This window comes from Mercenaria mercenaria, chromosome 7, assembly GCF_021730395.1.
Source record: "Mercenaria mercenaria strain notata chromosome 7, MADL_Memer_1, whole genome shotgun sequence".
Classification (NCBI taxonomy): Eukaryota; Metazoa; Mollusca; class Bivalvia; order Venerida; family Veneridae; genus Mercenaria; species Mercenaria mercenaria.
The window spans coordinates 21,259,904-21,283,676 of record NC_069367.1 but is presented as its reverse complement, the minus strand read 5'-3'; the positions used below and the strand labels follow the sequence as shown (position 1 = coordinate 21,283,676).

The 23,773-nt window shown below is 33.5% G+C and overlaps 2 protein-coding genes across 3 annotated transcripts; one reads left to right on the top strand and one right to left on the bottom strand.

The window, feature by feature from the left end:
* The first annotated feature begins 3,867 nt into the window (after nt 1–3,867).
* On the top strand, nt 3,868–5,489 carry LOC123535173 (uncharacterized). The gene is made up of 2 exons (XM_053547063.1): nt 3,868–3,957; nt 4,221–5,489. The coding sequence occupies exons 1-2, from the start codon at nt 3,868–3,870 to the stop codon at nt 5,487–5,489; spliced, it is 1,359 nt and encodes a 452-aa protein (XP_053403038.1).
* Nucleotides 5,490–8,302: 2,813 nt separating this feature from the next.
* Nucleotides 8,303–23,190, bottom strand: LOC123554771 (neprilysin-1-like). Of its 2 annotated transcripts, none has more exons than XM_053547740.1 (17): nt 23,050–23,190; nt 21,903–22,083; nt 20,165–20,251; nt 19,529–19,662; nt 18,793–18,892; nt 17,825–17,953; nt 16,605–16,703; nt 15,928–16,005; nt 14,706–14,809; nt 14,475–14,533; nt 13,515–13,566; nt 12,936–13,003; nt 11,461–11,594; nt 10,624–10,689; nt 10,058–10,183; nt 9,454–9,530; nt 8,303–8,490 (listed from the first exon to the last, which is right to left on the bottom strand). In XM_053547740.1, exons 2-17 carry the CDS (start codon nt 21,981–21,983, stop codon nt 8,391–8,393), a joined length of 1,494 nt encoding a protein of 497 aa, XP_053403715.1. In that variant the 5' UTR covers nt 21,984–22,083; nt 23,050–23,190; the 3' UTR covers nt 8,303–8,390. The 2 variants fall into 2 exon arrangements, with proteins under 2 accessions (XP_053403715.1, XP_045201041.2); XM_045345106.2 differs by having other exon boundaries at nt 10,058–10,162.
* Between the last annotated feature and the right edge of the window lie 583 nt (nt 23,191–23,773).

The window sequence follows — 23,773 nt, the reverse complement described above, 5'->3', positions numbered from 1 at the left end:
CTTGTCATTTACGCGACCGGCCATGACGAAAAAAAACAACACTTGTTGAAAAGGAAAATCAATCTTAAATGTTGTCGCAAATTATATAAACGAGCACTTGTCGTTATCATTAGCTTTACACGCACCATCAGTCACCGTGTAAATTAAAAAATCACTTTTGTATAGATTGCATTTTCAATCTATGGTATTACGTTAAAGCTTTACGACTGAGAAGGCAATTTAGTTATTGCAATGAATATTTAAAGCATAAAGCATGAGAGTATTGCATCTCTGATGTTATTTTTGATGACAAATTTATAGTTAAATCAATACCAACTGTTTCATGTATGCAAATGCAAAGGTGTAATTGATGTGCTTAATGTTGAAATGTTGCTGTAAAATAAATATTTCGTAATGTACTTTTATTGAATCAAGAAATGAAAAAGAATAATATGTAGTACAAGTAAAACTTGTCATAATGATTATCATTCCTTTTTATTTTTTGCATTCTTCGACTTGGTGATATTGTTGTATATAGAAATATGTTGCATCAAACAAGGTTATTGAAAGTTTATTATTAGTTCGTTAACTGAGTGGGCCAAATAAGATAATGTAAATTTCATAGTAAATCTTTTATCAAACGCCTTCACAAGATAAGATGCATTTTGAACATTACTGACAACACAGTCATAGTAATAAACAAACATTTTGATTTCGATGTTAAATACTATATTTAAATATTTTAAAATGTGTTACATTTTCAGGTTGATTGTTATTTTGTCTTTCTCCCCACTTGATCAGTTTTTTGTTGCCTGTCTTCAATAGTTGGGGCATCCGCAGAATAGACACGTCATAGTCAAACAGAATAATGACGTCAACATCATCGTCAGCGTCCAGTGATTTAACTATTTAAGGTAAAAATGTTCAATATAATATGCAATATTATTTTCATGACTGATTCCAAAGTTGACAATAATGTGCAAATAAAGAAATTTCATATACGTCCGTTTCAGTCATTAGTTGCATTGAGTTTTGATTTTCCATAACATATATAAATTACATTCATAAAACATATCTTTTACATGTAGAATGAAATTATAAATGCGTTCCATTTCAGAATATATAAAGCTGTAAAACTGACACATATTAAGCCAATTAATAGAATGACGAAGTTCTAAATGGACCGAAATTCTTTATACAAAACAAATCGAGTAAAATGGAATAAATACATTAAAATCATTATTTCTTACTAGTTCTAAATATATGGTAAATTTCTGCTGTGTTAATCCAATACCGAACAAAAGATATGTTTAGCCCATAATAAGATATATTTTCAGTTGAAACATGGTCTGTACCTTTAGAAATTATACCTGAAAAACATTTTATAAAAAAATATTTAGAAATATTTCTATAAATTTATTAATACAGTAACATTTTAAAAGCTGAGAAGTACAAGTAATATAAGGTGGTTTTTCAGTTACAGGTTTCCTTTCTAATAATTAAAATATCTCATTTATAAATTTTACATAAACGTACATACAAGCATACATACATACATTCTAAACATTGATTTAATGCCGCTTATGTGTTTCTCCTCCATTCACTCCGTGAGAGACATTCTTGACATAATCTTTTGTTGTTATTCAGAATTGTCGAAAAATACACTACTACAATTATAGAAAATCAGTATATCGCAGTACATAATTATACGGACAATGTTTTCATTATATGTATTATTTCAGTACATCAAGACTGCCAGTGGTCTCGGAAAAGGTCAGGTACTACACATTTCTTAACAATATCCAGCGAAATACAATGTGTCTTCCTCCAACCTAATAAGATAAAATGTGTCAGTTTGATTTAACACCTACAAGCAACCATTTTTGTGTTAAGATAAAATAATGATAGGTAAAATGAACCCTACCTATGTTTAGGCAATCACTCATACAAGTAAATACTGGCTGTAACAAACATTTGATGAATAGTCCGTACAATAGTCCGTGCAATAAAATCATTTTTTTGCGAGATAAAAAATAAACTCTTTTTGCTTTTTCCCACAGAATTTTATAAAGTGTTTACTCAGAATTCAAATTTCTGTTTTCAAGTAAATTATTTTGTTCCCGTGCGCGTAAAGTATTGGTGTTTATTGCTTGCAAATATTCTTGCAAATATTTTCAATAATTGACAGAAGTACCTGTAATATTGGTGGCGTTCTCAAGGGAATGATACCAGATACGCTGATAAGAAAATATTTCTGAATAATGCAAATTTATTTTTTTTATTCTGAATCAGTTAAGATACAGATAGTTAATGGTTTAGAAGTTAATTGCTTGATCGAACCTTGGAACCTTTTGGAATTTAATAGATCGGTCTTTAAAAGTTATCGATCATGACAAGTTGTAATTATCTAGGTGTGAAACTAGCTTTGCTTTTATATTGTTTCAGGCTGGCGTGTAGATTGGAACAGGAGTAGTTATCATTAATTTAAGTTCCTCTACAACCATAACTGTAGCACTGTTGTAATTTTGTACATGTTTTAAATCTTGTCTTATTTTCATTCCCTTAGAGTATTTCAATGCAGAAAATCTCTGCCCTTCTGTACATAATGCAGGGGTCACTTAGTGTCAGTGTTGACATGTCGCACAACTATTTTCTAGGTTTAGGCTACTTAGCTGAAATGGCTAATGCTACAATTTATGAGATAGCATTCCATATAATTGGGATAACTTTCAGTATTTTGTAGCTTGTATAAATATGGTTGTTCTCATGTTTTCTGGAAAACAATACTAACTCTTAGAATAATTAAAGTTTGATCTGATCTGCCAAGGTGTTGATAAGGTTAAGGCACATTTTTCTAAGGGCAATGCGTTTGTGTTCGCATGGACTTTAAATTCAAATAATTTGCTGTGAGACATATGAGACAACTCCTCCGACAAGAAAAAATGTTTTACCTTTTGGATATCTGTATCTTGTGTAATTCTGAATGGGTATAAGAATGTTTTCTTTGACTCACCAAATGATTGCGAACATTATATACTTCTGATGCAAGACCTATAAAAGAAGTACATGATGTGAACCGCTTTTGCAGAGCAAGGGAAGAAACTCTTTGAGGACAACTTGATTCGGGAATAACTGAGGGAAGTAGTTACCCTTTGTCAGCATCTTTGTGTTTTGTGAGAAAACGCGATGGAGATGGGATACATGTCTGTGTGAACTATTGGCGATTGCATGAAGTGACTGTTTCCAAGAACAAATTGTTTTGAGAGTTTGAATGACATTGCATTTTATTCAAACGTCGACTTAATATCTTTTTTCCCTAAATTGTTCTGATTGAGGCAGATATGCAGTAAACTACATTTTCAACGTCTATGATAGGTCTGTAGAAGTACACAACTATGCCTGTGTGTCACACAGGCACCTTGAATCGACAGAGCTTGTCTTCAGCTGTTTGACAGTGGGAAACGTTGATTATTATTTATATGGATGTTATTTGTTATTTTGAATAAAAAAATGAAGAGGCGATTGACAGACTGGATGAAATCACCTAAAAGAAAGATGAAACTTCAACAATAAGATCTTGATATATCTGCCGTTGCTATATGGCTTAAGCCAGACAAGAAGAGACTGTCAAGGGACTAGTTGAGGGTTATTGCTGAAAGAAATATGTAGTTACATGTTGGGACGTACTAGATATTCATGAAGAGTCCTATTTATGCACTCTAAATATTTTAGTGTATAACCTATTTTTAGGCACCATGTATGTGTCAAGTGATAATTACCTAGCCATGTCTCTGCAGACGTTTTCAGATTACTCAGTGCAGTTTTTACCTAGAGCAGCGAGTTGACATTCATATTGTGATTATTGTCTGCATAGGTTTACATACAACAATGAGTTCAAATGAAGAAATATTCAATTTTGATTTATGTGCAACCGGGGATTTTGAAGCTCTTTTTGGCGATGATTTCAATATGACAGAGGTACCTACTTTAACACAGATTCTGTCCATTGCAACCTAGGATTTGCTGCCTGAACAAGGTAAAATTTATTCTCGTCTGCTTTTTTATTCATTTAAAAAATATTTTCAAGTTTAACCAGATGCTGAGTTACTCTGTTACTCATTATTAGTGTCAGCATGGTAAGGTCTAAAAACACAGGCATTTGGTTTAAAAGTAAAAGAAAAAAAAAACAAAAAAAAAACAATGTTAAGATGATTACTATGAAGCTATGTTTTTAATTTTAGGGCCAAGGTGATACAAGAGTTGCCCCCTCGGTTTCAACAGATGAACTTGAGAAGAAATTCCTAAAAAAAACTCGCCAGAATAATAACTGGGCAACTTCAGTGTGGAGAGAATGGGCTTCTGCAAGAAATGGGCGCTTCGAGACGACATTAGAACCAGATTATCCTATCCCCGAAAATGTTGGTGAATTTAAGGACATGGAAATGCTTGAATATTGGTTACAGAGATTTATCGTTGAAACTCGTAGAAAGGACGGAGGGCCCTACCCACCTAACACACTTATTCAGATTGTAACTGGTTTGCAGCGCTACCTTCGTACTGAGTGTAAAATGACTGGATTAAATGTTCTTAAATCGGACAATACTGACTTTGCACAGTTCCGTAAAACTTTAGATTCGCGTATGAAGGAACTCACACAGGCTGGTGTAGGTGTGAACCCCTGCAGAGCTGACCCTGTTACTGTAGACGACGAAGAGCAGCTGTGGTGTAGCAATGTGTTTAACATGGTTTCTGCAGAAGGACACAGTAACGCTGTTTTCTTTTATAATGGCAAAGCATTTGAATTTAGGGGGTTTCAGGAGCATGTTGACTGCCAAGCTGAACAATTTGAGATTGGTTTTGATCATTCTAATCAACGCAAGTATGTAAAATTTACACCACGTGTGAGAAAAAACTCACAGGGGGGTCTGTTACATAGGAAAATAAACGTGGAGCCAATAATTCACTATGAACAGGGGACAAACGACAGAAGTATTGTTAAAATGTACGAAAAATATCTGGAACATGTGCCAAGGAAAGGACCTCTGTATCGTAAACCATTGCAAGGGCTTGATGAAAACAATAGTATCCGTTACAGTTCTGGTACTTTACCTCTAAACGTTTTGAAACAGAGAATGAAGAAATTTTTCTCTGAAGCTAACATTCCCACTGTTAGACGCAAGATAACCAACCATTCGGCACGTGTCACATTATGTACTTCTTTGTACAATGAGCGCCTCAGTGATAAGGCAGTTACAAGCCGCAGCAAGCATCGGAGTGCTGCAGTGCAAACTTACCAGCGAGAAAATTTCAATATGCTTAAGTTAATGATATTAGTAATATTCTTGACCCTCCCGCCAAAACAATGGACGAAAAAAAAATCATCCTCTCTCCTGCCAAAGTCATGGAAGAAAAAAGTCAACCCTCCACAGAACATTTCACCAGAAAGTGCATGTAATGTTTCCGCATCTATGAAACACACTGAAATGGAGGACAAGACCAGGAATGCCTAACGTTGTACGTTCAAAAATGTGTGAAAAAGATTATCCTCTGGAAGGATGGACGCAAAATTGCTTTAGACATTTGATCATTTATTAAACTGACCCGGAATAACATTTTTCCAATATTTTGTTTACTGTTTTATGGTTACGGAATAACCTTAAGAAATGACTTACGTTCACAACATAGGATGTACTGTATATGTTACTTTTATTTCATTATTTACGTCTCCCCTATATTTCAGTATATTCTATTTATACACAATTTAAATGTGTCATTAATAAATCTGTTTTTTCTTGCTATGAAATTTGTCGTCTGCTGAAATTGTCGTCTGTTTTTTTTTTTTTTTTAATTCAATCAAATTTGACATTTTAGATGTGTTATTAATAAATTTGCAAACATGGGCATGCGCAGTGTATCTGAAGACTTAATTCTGAAGAGTGCACTCTTAATAATTAAGTGTTCAACTTCAGCTGTCTACATGAAATAGAAATTCAAACATTTGAAAAATGCAGCCGTCTCATTGGCTTAAAAAATAGGTTATACACTAAGACTCGAATAGAGGTTCAAGGTTGATACAGAAAATTACATGGGACACAATGAAAGGCAATGTGAAATGTCATATCAATAAAATTTGTAAAATGATATTCTGAAAGTATAGAATACAACCAAGAAGAAGAATAGCAGGCTCGGTTTGACTGAGTTTGTTTATGAGAGGTAATTTAATGTGCAACATCTCTCACTCCCACTTGCACTGGCTTATGTGGAGCTCTATAGAGAGTCAGTGGCGCAGTGGTTAGCCAGCGGTCCGGGTTCGATTCCCGGTCGCAGCTGATATTCCGACTAGTGTTCAGTGCTGGGTGATTTACTTAAATTGATACTGTTTCCAGCAGTATCGGCCTAGACTGGATGTTTGGGAGGTAAATATGACGCCGGCCGTGGGCTCGGCTGGAAATAAGTTGTTCCATCCATTCCAGGTGGAGACTTTCGTCGACTACCCACGGTAAACAAGAAACTTTACTTTTACATTTATTACAGATCTATTGAATAGACTAAATGATCCAAAGGGACCAGAAAATATAATAACACTGAATCCAAAGTACGGAGAGACTTTTTACAGCCGCCATACGGCACTTAAAGATTGCTGTTGTGACAGTCAATAAGATCTGTAAAAGATAGAATAATAGCAGACTAGGTTTGATTGTGTCTGTTCATGACCTGCAGTAATTCTGACATACTGTAGTAAATCGTTGCACCAAAACACTCATTTTTCAAGCAATGATAGGTTAAAATCACGTTTGTTTACAATGAAATTAACGTACGTTTTAGGAAATACCAAAAAGATATATCCTGAATATTTCTATTCCAGTACTTTCGCGAAGTTTTATCTGTCATAGATTATATGCCATAACCTTTCCTAATTTTCAAACTTTCGCAGTTTTCAGATTGTATGCCTACAACGAGTATAACTGCTCGGTCGCAAAATACCTTATGTTTGCTGTGTACATGACCATGGATATCTCAAGATGGGAAAAATTCGAGTTTACCACTTTTCTAGTTTGTTTTCATTCAGTTGTTGTGGTTCACAACCCACCGGTCGTTACTACGTTTACAATGTGCAAATCTTTCGGATTCGACGAGTCGTCTAGACGCTAACTGACAAAATAAAACAATGTATTTTCCCAAAGTGTCCGAAGCTAAACGCTCAGTACAATTTTTATTTGATAGTACAGTTTTGGAAGGTATCTTGCATGTTACCGTAGAAGGATCGATGAAAATTGTTTAGACTGATTAACTATTTAAGAACTTCTGGGCTTAACGTCGCAAATATAGGTCTTATGGAGATTTTCCAGCTTTGATGATAGAGGAAGACCCCAGGTGCCCCTCCGTGCATTTATATATCACGAGCGGTCTCCTGGGTAGAACCACCGACCTTCCGTAAGCCAGCTGAATGGCTTTCTCATATGAAGAATTCAACACCCCAAGTGAGGCTCGAACCGACATCGGTGAGGGTAAGTGAATTCATTTCAGGAAGGACTACATCATATTCTGACTGACCGTTTTAGATTAAAGAAGATTTATGATAGATGGGTTTCCCGTTTGTTGACACCTGTACAGAAGTCCAAGTGTTTAGAATGTGTCGTTAAGTTACTCTAAAACCAATTTTGGGTTGCTCACTTTCAATTTGTATGCATGGATGAATTATTCACTTGTCATAGAATTTCGTTTTACTTTTTAGATATACGCATACCTTTGCACAAGTAAATGCTATATAATCTGATAATCTAAACAACAATTACAAGCTCTATTCTTCATAAATTTAAAAATAAAATGCTAGTACATAAATAATGATCAAAGACAATCGATTATAATCTTTTGTATGTTTTTCTTTTGGGGGGAGGGGGGGGGGGGGGGGGGGGGGGGGGGGGGGGGTTAACGCCGTTTTTAAAATAGTCGAAAACTTGAAAGATACTGACCTCCATATCATACGACAATAGTAGTTTTAGCTTTTTTCCCAAAATTGAAAATCGTTTGTAATGAGGTACAGAAAGTAAACTGCCTGAAATATAAGCGATCGTTTAGTACGAATTCCTCCGTGGTGTTTTGGTCAAGATACCGGTAATAGGAACGTTTCATGTTTCTGTTCTCAATTAAGCATTTTAGTGATAATTTAGAAACAAAGACTAATGCTCTAATGTTCGTAGACCTAATTCAAAAGAAAGATCAGTTTTACCCAACATCTGGAGCCTAGTCTCTTTGATATCTGTTTAATCTATATTTTACCTGAGTTAAAATACGAAAGTCACAAACAAACAAGATATATTGAATGCTAAGTTTATTTAATAACAAGTCAAATGCAGATGTTGTTTTAACATTATAAACATGGTCGTCATCCGTTCTGTTGTCCTCCACGTCTACCACACTGTGCACTTGCTAGAAGGATTCATGTAGGAACCAGCTGGGCAATTCCAAGCTATCGAAAATTCTTCCGAATTTTGCAGAGGACCATTTACTCTAGTTTTTGAGAGAAAAAAGTAAAAAGATTGACTGAGTGCATACCTAATGTAAATTTTGATTTAAATTATAAAATGATAAAAAATATCACACGTGACGATATGATATTGTCTATATTTTATGTTTTCGTAGTCAGTAAGTGTATACTGTAATGAATATATTTATTTATTCTATATCTATTTCATTTATCCAATCGTAAACGTTTATTTGCAACACGTGACCTTACAATATATAACCGTATTGGACGCACGTTCGTACAAAAACAAATCCTGTATTTTCCGTATTTGGACGGTTCAACAGTCCTATGTACGATAATGCCCGAAACGCGTGAAAATGTTCCCGAAAGTAAATCGGGTGAAGTAGCCGTTTGATTATGCGTTTGTATAATATATATTTGCACCCATGCCAAGCTGGAGGCAGAAATACGATATTCAGTGAATCATTTTTAATTTAAACTAGAATAAAATAGATATAGAATAAAAAGGTTATTTAACATTGTACTGTACAATACGAGATATATTTGTACCCAGCCTAGCGGCTCGTCCAATATGGTTTCCTCAGCTGGGTACTCGTCCAAATATATCTCCGTATTGTACAGAACAATGTTAAATAACCCAATATTATCCAGTTGTTGGGTTGACAAACTATAGAAAGCCATGTCTTGGGAATTTACCGTTTCAGTGCATTATAAACTACTATCATACTCGCTGTGCTTTTGTAAATACCAGTTAAGAAAAACATTTTGACACGATACTTTGTTAACTTTCAGAATGTTCAATATGGGATTTAATGATGTTTTTTCTTGTGTTTCTAATTCCTGATTTACTACTAGAAATCTTTTATTCTGACAAGCAAAGATGATTGAACGTACATACACACACTTACAGGTGACTAGTAGTTTGTTTGAATATGTTTATCAACAATTTTCAAATTATATTTCAAAATATATATATATTGCAATACCTGAACATTAGCGGACTATGAGGGTCTGTGTATAGTCTTTTTATTTTTTCTTCATTTCTTGTTTCGCCGCACCATACCTAATTTATACAAAAGTACATGAATTCTTTTAAAGATAACATCATTTTTTTCTAAATTTAATCTAGCCATAGCGGCATTAAATTGTCTGAAAGCAGCGTCTGACACTAGAGTCTGATTTATTTCTGTGGACCTACAAATATACGTAATGTTTCTTAATATAAGGGTACCTGGTACATTAACATTATTGTATATGCAGTAAGAACAGTTTCAGAGAGGGGAAGGAAGTTATTCACAGGGTAAGCCTTCGGTCTCTCGCTAAAAGTTCGAACTGTCAAGCTCCGCTGATGCCACGCCAGTTTTTCATCTTAAGTATTGTTCCGCTGGTTGATTCAAATTTGCAAGTTTTTTTATCACACAGTTGAGCAAAAAATAAATTTGTAAACATTATTACAGAATTCTGTACAACGTAAGTTTTGTCTCTACAATGCCTTGTTTGAACGAGTAAAAAGGCCAGTGCCAACAAATCTGAGTACAATATGTAGATGATAACAAATGATATACACATTTTATTCTGTGTTGTTCATACCTGTGCAGCATTTAGGAACAACAACTGATTAGGTGTATAGTTCAGCCCGGGTAGTTTTTGCTCTTCTTTGCCATGTCGGTTTGTCTTCAACCATTCGCGATACGCCTGGTAAGAACAATATGGACTCTAAATCGTTCATTGAAGAAAAAAGTTCAGTAGATTCCTAACAGTGACAATAGATATGCCGAATAAACATGTATGGTTTTCTGTTATATCACGCTATGATTTTTGGTCGACTTCTTGTAATTAAATTGAAAATACTATGTCAAAAATTCATCAGGTATGATAATTAAGATCTATTTCTGATAAATAACTCTTGCTGCCAGAAAAGGTTCCTGAGTTTCCAGCTCAATCACATGTACTGCATTTTTTTTACAGATCAAGTCAAGAATGGAATGATGTTCATATATGGTAAGAAGAACGTAGTGTCAAAATAAATTTCAAAGATGAGATCAAGAACTACATTTATAATGCGATGATAAAATGCATTGTCGGCGTTACTTTCATAGTGAAACAATAAAACGAAGTATATCAAATGTATATCATATGCATACTTGAGAGAATACCTTAAATGTTTCTTTGACTCCACCGTTATCTGCAATATTCTCTCCTAGTGTTAGTTTACCATTTAACTGTAAAAGATCAATCAAGAATTAGCCGAGGACAAAATTGGTGTATGCTAATTAATATTTTGAATAAAGAGGTTTATGTCAGATTTATGTCAGTGATATTTCGTTTTCGCAGCTGAGCCTTGTGATCAAATACTGTTTCTTTGAAATATACAATACATATCAATTCGTGAACAATGACAGTGTGGTACTTCTCTTCAAGTAACAGAACTTATTCTAAAATGCAATAGATAACTGATCACACACTACTCTTTACTAAGCACCGTTACAAATGTACATGAAGTAAGCTACTAATGCTACAAATACTGAGGTACTATTAACATATATTATTGCTGTCTATTTCTAGCACATATGAAGTTTTTGTTAACACTGATACAATTAAATTTTGAATGACATTTTTAATCAAAATTGAGCCATTACATAGTCAACTGTCTGCATCTGAAATTTTAATTTCAGCACTGGTAATCTTTCTTTAATAAAACGAGAAACATGTAGAATCAATCTCCATTTTTCTTTTATAATGATATTAGACATTAGTATTAAAGTCATTGTTATCATTAAATAAAAACTAATCAGTTTTTTGTTCTAACGCTGACGGCCTTGCATGATACCAGGAAGATACTGATACACCATTACCCAGCTTTTGCTAAAATATTCATTAACATCCGCTGTAAAAATCATTCCTTTCTTTTAATTTGTAACAAGATATTGCTATCATGAAATAAATCGATATTTTATCAAAATCAATAATAAAATTCAATTTTGCACGCCTACCATCATTCCGCCTGTTCCTGGTACTGTAAAATTACTATACTGTTCAATTATACACTTTGCCCGATCTTTGTACATAGCCGAATCATTGTCAGACCACCAGTTTATCATTCCACCATACTTGTTAAACTTTCGGCCTATATTTGTCCGTAATAAAAATTAGTTATACGTCTGGTAAGTCTTCTTCAAGATAAACTGATTATTTAAACAGCAATGCATTTAGAAATATGTTTAACACAATTGAAGAACAACTGGAATTAATATAATTGCTGTCAATTATATCTTATCATTAAGTATTCTACAAATCGTTTTAAAGTTTGCACGTTGTAACTGATGTTTAATTTAATATATTTGATTATATATTAATATGAGTAAAATAATGATTGATATAGGTATTGCAGCAATATATTACTTAAGGTATTAGATCCGTAATAGAGTACCTTTATTCAATTCCTACCATAAACTTACTTTGACTGCAATTTTCAGGGGTGCGTAATTCAAGCCCCACTGAGACCGAACTTTTTTTCCTACTTTCCATTTTTCTTGTAAGTTTTTACTTCTTTCAAGACTTATTATTGCTTTATTGTACAAAAGTGGAAACATTTCATTTGATAAGCGATTTTTTGCTGTTCAAAGTGAATTTACCTCTGAAACAGGAGAGGTAGAGTTAGACATCTTTAAAAATACTGAGTTACATGCGGTTAAAGTTCTCTATTTTGCCTTCACTTTTAGATTACATATTGTGGAAAAAATGTAGGTAGGTTTTACTTCTGACCCAAATTTATTTTTGAATGAAGAGAGCAAAATTCAAAACAGACCCGCAGGATTCGACCTTATTTTTTCAATTTTGGAGCTAGAATTCTGTCTCATTAAATCCGTTTACTTGAGGCACCCTAGAAAAAATGATATTGACAGTTTTATTTTCTGTTTTATAATTGTTTACAAATAGTTTGATGTTTCTTTTATCAAAATTAATGGTATAATGAATTCTCTGCAAACGTTTGGGTAGTGGCTATCACTTTGAAATTTGTCTCTACTTGAGCTTGAGAAAATAGCATAAATTATACAAAAGTCATAAAAAAAACAAAAACAGCACGGTAAAATTGTGACACGGTGCGAAACACGGTCAACTTTAAGAATATACCAAGCAAATGCCATTTTTTAAACATTACTATAAAGGGTCTAATACCTTAACAGATTTTGTTGTTGGCTCTAGAATGACATCGACACAATTTAATTATATTGCAAATTTTCCAGATTTTGATGCTCGAGGAAGAACTAAGGTGTCCCTCTAGGTATTATTTCAGGCATGACGGTCACTTTTAGGTAGAACCACCGATGTAGCACATGCAAATTTCTACACCCCTAGCGAGATATCAAACCTAAATCTTTGAGGGTCTAAAGATTAGAAGTTGGCGACCTAAACCACTCGACAATGAAGGTCCCCTTAACAGTTTTACGTTGTTCCTTAGTCATACCTTGATCATCAAAGCCGTGCGTGATCTCATGTCCAATTACATAACCTATGCCACCATAATTCAGATACCTGCAATATTAAAACCTTTACTGTAGTTTAATTCGAACATAAAAGCAAAAACAAATGTTCATAATTATGTAAATATAACACAATTACATAACAGAGATAAATGATGAAATACAATAAAAGACTAGTTTTAAAGTGATGCTGTGCCTTAAACCGTATGACCTGTACATGTGTAGAATAAAAAAAAAAACATCAACGCAGTCGGAATGCCTTCCGTATGAATACACCTTCGAGTATCTAAAGTTTATTGCGGTACTTGTACCATGTGTAATAATGTTGGGTTCTGCTCAACCCGGGGCTACAGGGCGTGGACGGTAGCTTTCCTTTCAACTACCGTCCATGAACAAGCTCAATAAAACCGAGCGTGCAACATTTTCATTTATGTCGTGTTGGGCGACCAGTGGTTTTCCATTTCTTCTCTTTCAAAACAATTCATAGATATATGATTATTATCGGAGTTAAAAGTACATTTTGTTTGTCATGAGCGGTTTAAGTTTTTTTGGCTAAAACTTACGCGGGCTGCTCATATGAATAGTGTGGTGGCTGAAGTATTGCGGCAGGAAACACTGAAATGAAAACAAGAATATATTTTGAATATAAGGAACTATTCAATGCATTATTTCTCATTAATGAAAGAGTAACATTTAAAGTTAGTTTTAATAACCCTTTTAATCACCAATTCCTTTCCTATAGTTATAAACAACAAAGTCAACAATGAACTGGTTCCTTTGTATAGCGATTGTTTTGAAGTGATTCTTATTTCACTTTCACTTTGAATGGATCTGAGTGGTGGAAATTCTAAATAGTGCAACATTCAATCCCTAAAACAAGATTTTATTGCGCATGTAAGGAATGTCACACAAACACTCTTTTCTCGTTCAACAAATATCCTTTATATGGAATGAGTCATAAACGGGATGTGGAAATAAATAATCGTGAAATATTTTTGTCCATTTTATTATAGAACATAAATAACCATTCAAAATGTTCATTGTAAACGCCAGTCCTAGCCCTTTGCACCAACTGAGGCAAACTGCAATATTTTTGAAAGAGTTTTCCTGGCTACAAATATCTGAATTCAATAAAATCGAATCCCCAGTTTTACGAAAGTGTTTTATCTTTAGATATTTAATTAAAATGTAGAAAAGTAGCATAAGCTGTATTTAGATTTACTAAAGAAAAAATATTACTTTTGTATGTAGAGCCATATGAATTAAATGTCACTCAATAACAGTCGTTTATAAAAACATCAGTTTTTAGTGGTAGCACACGTTTATACTGTGTTTTGCTATACATGCATTAAATGCGAACTATTTTAACCCTAATGATTAGCATTTTTAATATACGCAAGTGGTTAATTTTATGTTTCGATAAATGTTTATATTTTCAAATATTCACTTTGGGTCTTTGTCAGTATTGTATTGTGTCAATATTTGGACGAATATCTGTCCGCTATTTCTAACGTGAAACTTACCAATTTGATTCGTTAGAAACATGTTGTAGGCGTTCACTTCAGCAGCGGAGAAAAACCAACTGAAACAAAACAGCTCTTACAGATCTTTTAGCAGTTGATCATCTTAATTTTTTTTGCTTTATTAAAACACAGGAATGGCAAGTATACGGTTACTTAAGTCATTATAATAAAATATAAAACCGTTTATCACTCACTAAATTTAATACAGGAAAAAAGATAAGTTAACAATACTCAGTTTTGTCAACGTCTTTTCTTAGTTTCTGAAGTCCACGAATCACTGCAGCTTCACCTACGCTCATAATAGTTCTCAATGGATCATCAATGTATACTGTGACCTAAAATCACATACATATACATATCTTGACAGAATTCATAATTTATGAAATTTACATTATATTATCACTTTCACCTGCGTTGTTTGTATTATACATTTATAATAAAGTATCTACTAAAGCCAGTTTAACGGGAGAGAGAAAGAGAGGGAGGGAGAGAGAGAGAGAGAGAGAGAGAGAGAGAGAGAGATGTTGTATTTCCCTATACGTTTAATTGATGCTCGTGCAAGTATTTCTTTTATGGTCAAAATTTATACTTCTTTATTATAATTAACAATAAATACATATTAACATATTTGGAGAATTACATTCAAGTATTAATTATGAACGAAACTAAGAAAACAATATTATAAATAAATGATTCATTATAATATAGAACAAAACATGTATATATATTGACATTTATACTTTGCTTTAAAGGGTAAGGTAAGCCTGACAATAAGTTAATTTTATATGAAAGCCATCCTCGAGCTCTTTTGAAAAAGATATGGCTTTGTTTGTTTGTTTGTTTGTTTTGGGTTTAACGCCGTTTTTCAACAGTATTTCAGTCATGTAACGGCGGGCATTTTACCTAACCAGTGTTCCTGGATTCTGTACCAGTACAAACCTGTTCTCCGCAAGTAACTGCCAACTTCCCCACATGAATCAGAGGTGGAGGACTAATGATTTCAGACACAATGTCGTTTATCAAATAGTTTGAAATTTAAGAAAAAGGCTGACATGGAGGCAGCCATTTTTTTTGTTCATGACGTCATTTACACACTGTGTATTCTTTATTTAACGAATAACCTTTTAAATAGATTAGTTTTCATATGTTTTTTGAGTGTAAGGTGTAAAACATGATAATTTATTTCATTATAGCTGGAATACGTAGAGAAAAGTTTTTACAGAAATAAGTAAATACATTTCAAATGCATATCTAAAAATTTAATAAATCCGCCATTTTTTTGTTGCCATGGAAGCAAAACGGCCGCCAGTTTGACCAAATATTTAAAAACTCATACCTTTCTCATTTTTTACTCCAATTTTGATAATTCTTTCACTTGTTTAAATGGTTTCAGAAATCCCAGCTGACGAAATTAAAATTAGAACATTTAAATCAATGAAACATAGTAACTTACGTTTTCATATTTGGTATGAAGAGCACTATCGTTAAATATTAGCTCCGGGTAACCAATCATTACCTCCATGAAGTCTGCCTGTAAAGGAAATCGTAATCAATTATGGTATTTTGGCATGAACATGTGTTATGGGAATAACTGCAGTTATTTTTCCGATTGCAGTGACTTTTTGGTAAGTGGAAAAACTTCTCGAAATTGTAAATATTTATAACTGATTTTATGATTAACCGTAATGAAAAGCTGTGAATTACGATAGATCTATGAAATAATCTGGGCATCGTCGCTAACCACAGGTAGGTATCTAAACGATTATAAACAAACGGATTTTCGTCTTAACATCACTGCTTCATGTGTCCCCTTCATAACACTTAAATCTCAGTATGGATAGTTGAAGTCATCAATTGCAAAACCTCATTTAAATCTTCATTCACTTTTTATTACGACATTAGTAAAATATTTTGATTAACACATGATCAACATTATTTAGGACATAAATCTTACAAGCACGTGTAATAGATCTGTTTTTACAGAAACACAATATGAGAGAAGCTCTCTTTGATATATAAATGAAGGAAACACAATTATATCTGGTATCAAACAGAAATTTATATTGACGGCAGATTGGCACCTTTGCATTACCATTCATTGCTTTTGCATCAGAAAGGCATGTGTTTTACCTTTTCCTTTGCAAGCTGTTTTGTACTGTCTTCCATCCAAGTTAATTCATCTACCATTCCTTTGAAGGTTTTTTTCAGGTTGTAAACTAATTCAAGAACCTGAAAATTCCAGTTGACTGATGATAGTTAGTTTAACTATAAAACTTATTTTGGTATTATGTGTTCCCGACAGTCTAACAAAAAACAGACATTTTCTAATAAAATAATAGGATAAACTTTTCTGTGAAATCACCATTTTCTCATAATTTTATCCCTTTCGGATTATCCAGATATATTCTGCAAAATTTACTGTTGTGTAACTGTACTACTGAAAAAAATATAATTTGATAATATATGCGCCGTGCCATGGGAAAACCAACATAGTGGCTTTGCGACCAGCATGGATCTAGACCAGCCTGCGCATCCGCGCAGTCTGGTCAGGATCCATGCTGTTCGCTAACAGTTTCTCTACTTGCAATAGGCTTTGAAGGCGAACAGCATGGATCCTGACCAGACTGCGCGGATGCGCAGGCTGGTCTGGATCCATGCTGGTCGCAAACCCACTATGTTGGTTTTCTCATGGCACGGCTCATATGCTATTTTATAAAAATGGGATTTAATTTCTAGAATATTTATAAATTGAAACAACATTTATTTGATCAATTGAAATCATTCGAAAACACGTAGTAATCACACCTTTTTCACAACCTGCATATCAATATCAAAAGGCCCAAGCCTGACCTTTTTTGAAAGTAAACACTTTCCTGAATGAAGTTGTGTTTCAGTTGTTATTTGTAACGCCTATTTCTATTTTATGCAGTCCACATGTCTAAAAGTGGAAATCAGGCAAATTGATGCCATCTTGGTTTATTTTACTTTATATCCGGTGCAGAAATATATACTAACATTTTATACTTTCAGATTTTCTAGCTTAAATAGATGATTAAAATCATAATAAAATGTCTCACTATGACACGAAGGAAACTGTTCATCTTTTTCATTTTTTTATTATGTTTCATACAAAATATGCAGAGCTCAATAATAGCTGTATGTCGAGAAAACAATGATGTCAGGATAAATGATGTATCGCAGTATTGCATTCAAAAACAAGTTATACATTGTATTTTTATTAGTACTTTTATGAATGCTTTTGAAATGGAATGAAACGTGCTATCAATTAAAGTATTTCCTTGAAAATAACCGTTTGATAACAAATCATATAAACTGGCTATACATCTTACATTTTCTTTGGCTCCTGTTCTAAATTTTTCTTCAACAAATAGCCTTCCAACAGCCTCTGGAAACGCGTGCTTAACATTCGTGGAACACTTCTGCCATCTTGGTGACGCTTGTGTAGTTCCACTTAAAACCTGAAGGACAAAGGTCACCGAAAATAAGAGCACATTGCATGTGCACCATAAAATGCTGATACATGTACTTACAATAAGTTAGATAAGGTAACGAATGGGAACGGGTATATATCAACAATAGACTGCAAATCGGAGCGTCACGTTCCCAAATCCGCGTTCATTTTACTTGAGATAAAAGAAAATATAAATATGTTTCATCTGTACTAACAATAAACCTCTTAATGTCTGATTTTGTTTGACGGGTGATCGTAATATATATCTTTCATGTTTGGACTTCGATTTGTTCACAGAAATTGACAAAATGTGCATTCCTTGATAGTTCGTGCAAGCTATTTGCATTTATCTTCTTGTATAGTTTTCAGACATAGATGTAAGTAGCATATCAAAAAATAAAGATTTAGAATGAAATTCAATTTTAGAAATATGGTTTCTATAAATAGCTCGTTTTACTTCTTGACTGATAAGACGCAGTATGCAGTATTATATTGTTTAACTTAGATATCAAACTGACGCTGTATAAAATTTAAATGGTCAAGGGGTATATATGTTAGGGTATTATCTGAGCATTATTTAGATGCCACATTTCTTTTTTTTCTTTAAATGATAATAGAAGTGTTGTTTAGATTTGAAGATTGAATAGTGCTTAAGCCGGTGCTACGGGGCGTGGGCAGTGTTGCATTTTCCATTACTGCTCATGAACAGACTCAATCAAACCGAGTCTGCAATTTTTTACTGTTTGCCTTGTTCTCGGTGCTTCCAACGGATCTACTTTTACGATTTTATTGTAATCGTTAGCTTAAATTGATGTTTGTATGAATCATATTATTTTTAGTGTATACCTGCTGATATCTAAGCTTTATACTTGTAAATATTTCGGGAAGGTATAATGGTACATTGCCCTTCAGTAGCATACGCCCAATAACGTAGTTAACAATCACCCTAAAAAGAGAGACATGTATTATTTCAATACAGATACGCTTACATGTGAAATCAAAATAACATGCTATCATGTTGAGTAAAATCAATCTGGAAAAAAAATCGGAAAAACATACGTTTATTTGTTCATTTATATGTTGTTAGAACACAATGCACGCTGTTGATTTTACATTTTACATTTTACACTTAAAGATTTATATTTAAGATATCAGCAATATCTTTACTGGTCATATTCTAGTTCATAGGAAGTTATATGTTGGTAAAGAATAAGTTATTTAAGCATCCCTGATCGCGTCATAATAAAGAAAATATTACTAGAAGCTTTCTTGCTTGACAGTAAGTGCCCGGAGTCAGTGTGATGCGACCGTCAGGTAGTGCTATAAAGTTGGAAATTGTGTTCACTACCAGTAGTATAGTTCATATGACTGAAAAAATTTAAAAACGACGCTTGTCCCAAACAAACTCACGCACACATACATGCGCACGCGCATGTGCGCACTCACACACAAAAACATGCACGCATATATGCAAAATGATTTTCTGGATTAAATAGAAACACCTTTTCCCTAGTCTTCCAGTCTGATAATTGTCATAGTATGCGTGTTAAAGTACTTGTTGCAAAACAATTTGTTCTCATACCTAGACGGGTATTTGCTGATGACATTACCAATTTTCTGGAGAAAGGAGGGTGATACGGCTACAACCGGCTCAGAGTCATTTATTGACATCCCAATAATTTTCATCGTGCCCGTTATCAGTTTTTTCCATTCAACCTACAAAGTGTACAGGTATTGTTTATCAAATTTAACTGTATTTATACAATTTAAATTGTAATTATTTATAAGAAATTGCATTTCTTTCTAGTACTGTCCATAATTACAGAAATCATTAAACCTAACTTCACAATCAACACATCACATTCCACTTCATGAAAAAGTTTTTCCATCTTCTGGCCGTAAAGTTATGACTTCTCTTTTAGTTCAAGCATTCATGAAAAAGTACATGCATATTGAACGACTCTGCTATATTATGGTCGCGAGTTCGCTTTTATGATACAATTTTGATGCCCATTTCTCAGAAGACGACGGCAAAACAAATTATTAGATAAAAACCTTGTCTCTTTTCGATATAAAATCATGACTGTGACTGGGGATTGAGACAAAAATGCAATATAGACATCAGATTTGCTTTTAATAATATCGATGTCCAGTCTGTATATTTTGGACCTTATGTTTTGTATAGTATGTTAAACATTAAAACTAGCTGCAATATTACCCCTGGAAATTTATCACCAAGCTCTCCAGTGGTCATTTTGTTGTACCATTTCGTAACATCTCTTCTTAAATCACTTGGCAGTGTTATCTAAAGTGCACAAAATTTCGTTTTTATAACACTGAGCTTTTACATTTGAAACATCTATATCATGATTTATATTCTGTACCAATTTTGCCGTCCAGCTAGCGATTCACCATTGCACAATGTGATCGTACAATATAGTTTTGTATTTGATACAATAGAAAACGGTCGTTCAGAAGATATGTAGACAGATGCGATAACTTCTAAATAGGCCAAAAAAAGGCATATAACTGTATCAGTTTGACTGCCCGGTCCCCGTCAATGACGTCTTCATAACGTCAACCTTGTGTACGATATTTTTCAAAATCAGTTTAATCATTTTCTCATCGCTGAAATTAAAGTCTTATCAATTTTTCTCACCTAAAAAGAAGTGAATCGGTTAAAAAATAAGAATAGTCAATTTATCAAAATATCAGTCTCTATTAGCAGAAGTATTAGGTATTAGACTTGTTGTCAATTTGCCTCTGGAAACCATACAACAAACTATTTGTAGGTTTGTGATGCCTTATCAAGTTCTAAAATTTTGCTAATTGATGATTGAGCTACGTTTCAAGTTTGATCAACTAAAATTCTTGATTTTTTACAGTGATTCAGAAGTTAGTGCCGGTGTTTTACTGAGTTCTTGCCTTGTTTAATTTCTTCCTAAGAGTTCTATATATTCTTGTGACGAATAAATAGACAAACATTGTTTATTTCAACCTCGAATGACGTTGAATTTTAAGAAACTCACTTCAAATATCATAAGTTATAATTCAGACAGTTGAGGTAATTTTTACTACAGACATTTATTTGCAGTTACTGGTGATTTTGCCTTTAATACGACTAAACGTCGACTGGGCCTCTAGTGCAGTATTATATGGTTGTTAAATACCCTCTAATTCTGTATTTTGTGACGTGATCCCAATCTCATACGTACATTTGCTAGCAGACATGTTACTAAATTGCACATAACGGGGACAAAGTTGTATAGCGAGTCTATGTATTTATGGAACACCACTCGTATTCCATACCCGCATGAAATCAAACGTCAATGAAAGATTAATGCATATGTGTCCATTATCACTCGTTCCAGTCACTTTAACACGTTAAATATAGATAAAATGGGGCCCGTTTGCATTGTTTATCATTTTTAGCATAGAATAAAAAGACATTATTCGGTACAACACGGATACTATTTGGATTCGTACCCATCCGAAAGAGACATATCGGACTCGCTGATGCCGCCACATTGTATATGTATAGCGTTATAGTATTGAAGTGTCTGATTATTTAGAAATACTATCGCATGCTTCTGCCATTGATATTGTTGATACAGCTACACAATTACAGTGATACGAACCAGAATAACCTTCCGGCTTTACATAAAATTTTGCTTTTTTGGTATACTTTATTTAACTGTACTTCACGGCGTCATTTTTGTTTTATTACAGAACCACCGATTTAAACAAATTAATTTGATTCCATTCCATTTTTGTGTATAATATTATGTGGGAAACCCCGTTTTGCCTTCATTGTCCTACTTGGTTTACCTTATAATAAACTAATATAGATGTAATAAATATATTTATCATTCAGACTTTAAATGGAACTTCACTTACATATAGTATTAAGTTCATTATTAGATGTTACTATTAAAATAATTCTAGTGTACATATACATTTGCATATTCTATTTCCATGTCAACAACATCTTTTGCATCTTTTTCAGCAGTAGTTGGATTCAGCACCGAAGGCAACATAGCTCTTTTCAAGCAGTGTCTGGTACGCTATAAGAGTTTTGTCATCGCGATCTTTGAGGTAGTACTCTCGACTAGGCATTCCTAGCGTAGCTTGGTCGATCTGAAAACAACAAAAAGCTACTTTTTTGGATCGACGTCAGATACGGGGTTTTGATGTTTTATTGATAACCGCGTGTGACCTGTTTCGCACCATGACGTTCAATATATGGAGTCATGATTTCATCTGTCGAGAAATTCTTTTCCTTTCTGGAGGAAAAAGAGGAAACGCTCATTGCAGAAGTGCAAAGGCACCAAGTACATAATTTTAAAGGAAATAAAATTTGTTTGTATATATTTTATTTTATATAATATTCATAATATGCGGAAAGACAAAGTGAAAGTAACAAAAATTTGTATCACACATGTTGAATTATCTTAAACATATTGGAATCACTACTACACCACCATGATTCGTGATTCATGGTACGCTAGTGACGTCATCGACGCTATTACAAACAATAAGTTGTCATATACTTTCAAAGACTTTAAAGAAAAGCCAGGCCTAATAGTTCCTGTAATGTTTTGTGTTCTAGACTTCAATGTATTCATAAGAGCATTATGTAAAAGATGGCCTGAGATGTACAGCAAATTTCACTAGATACTCACCCATTTTTCCCAAATGAAAGGTAATCTGAGAATTGGCATGGCAACACATATTATGAACAAGTTTTAACAAAACATTGAAAGAAAATATGTTCCCGACAATTAATATACATGTATATAGAGCTTTATTATCAAAATTAAAACCTGTACTTTTTTTCTTCATGTTTTTGACATTCAGAAGTATTACGCTAATTATGCGCCAAGTTTCATTTTGTCAGTCAGCGGTCCGAGAGTCAAATATCCGTAAGCAAAAATGACATCATAGCATTTGAAAGATGTAAAGTATTCAATAGTTTTATTGTTAGATGCTTTTTGTGCGTCTTGGGAGATACAGGCCTGGTGAATTCCGCACATGCGGAAGATAAATTCCAAGATCAAATTAGTGTTGTAATAACCATATTTTATTATAAGTATTAAAACTTACATAAAGTATGTATTTCGTTGGATGTAAAAAATCATTGATGACACCAACTGCGATAAGTGACGTAGTTGTCCCCCGCCGCTTTGACTGTATTAGCAAATCTTCAAGACTGTATTTGTTAAGATCCCAATTTCCACCAGCGTTTGAACCAAGCACTGGCCAACCTCCAACCGCTTCTGCAAACTGATGGATGTACCTAAGTCCGAGTGCTTCGATTTTATCTTCAATTTAAAATATACCATTTGCTGAAATCATTATTAACAGTAATCCTTGATAAATTGCAGAGATTTAAATGGATATTTAACAAATCCTGTACATCTTCAACCGTTAAAGTAATATGAACATTTTCAGCTCTGTAACTGTCTTGTGCCCGTTACGTTGCTTTCTTATACATGCAATGAAATGTTGACATATGTTTTCACAAACCAGATATATCGACATTTCAGTTTAGCTTTTGAGTTTAGTGCAAAAGACTAAACATTGAACATTTGAACTACTGCGTGAAAGCATGCCCTGCATTTTATGCTAATAAGAAATTCTCCCAAATATTTATAGGTTATCAGAGTTTTAGTGAGAAACATGCAAGGGTTCTGGTGCAGGAGATATTACTCGACTTTTAAAGAAAAAGTGATAATTGTTTAAAATAGGTATACTAGACTGAAGTGCCATATTTGAAAATATGAAGAAATTTAAATATAGTTTATGCATACATACAATTGACGTGATG

Coding starts and splice junctions, on each gene's coding strand:
- LOC123535173 (XM_053547063.1), top strand. CDS start 3,868: ATGAGTTCAAATGAAGAAATATTCAATTTTGATTTATGTGCAACCGGG. Junction 3,958..4,220: donor ATGATTTCAATATGACAGAG/GTACCTACTTTA, acceptor TTTTAATTTTAG/GGCCAAGGTGATACAAGAGT.
- LOC123554771 (XM_053547740.1), bottom strand. CDS start 21,983: ATGTTGCCTTCGGTGCTGAATCCAACTACTGCTGAAAAAGATGCAAAA. Junction 18,893..19,528: donor ATCAGCAAATACCCGTCTAG/GTATGAGAACAA, acceptor CTCTCTTTTTAG/GGTGATTGTTAACTACGTTA. Junction 17,954..18,792: donor TAAAGCTTAGATATCAGCAG/GTATACACTAAA, acceptor TTTGTCCTTCAG/GTTTTAAGTGGAACTACACA.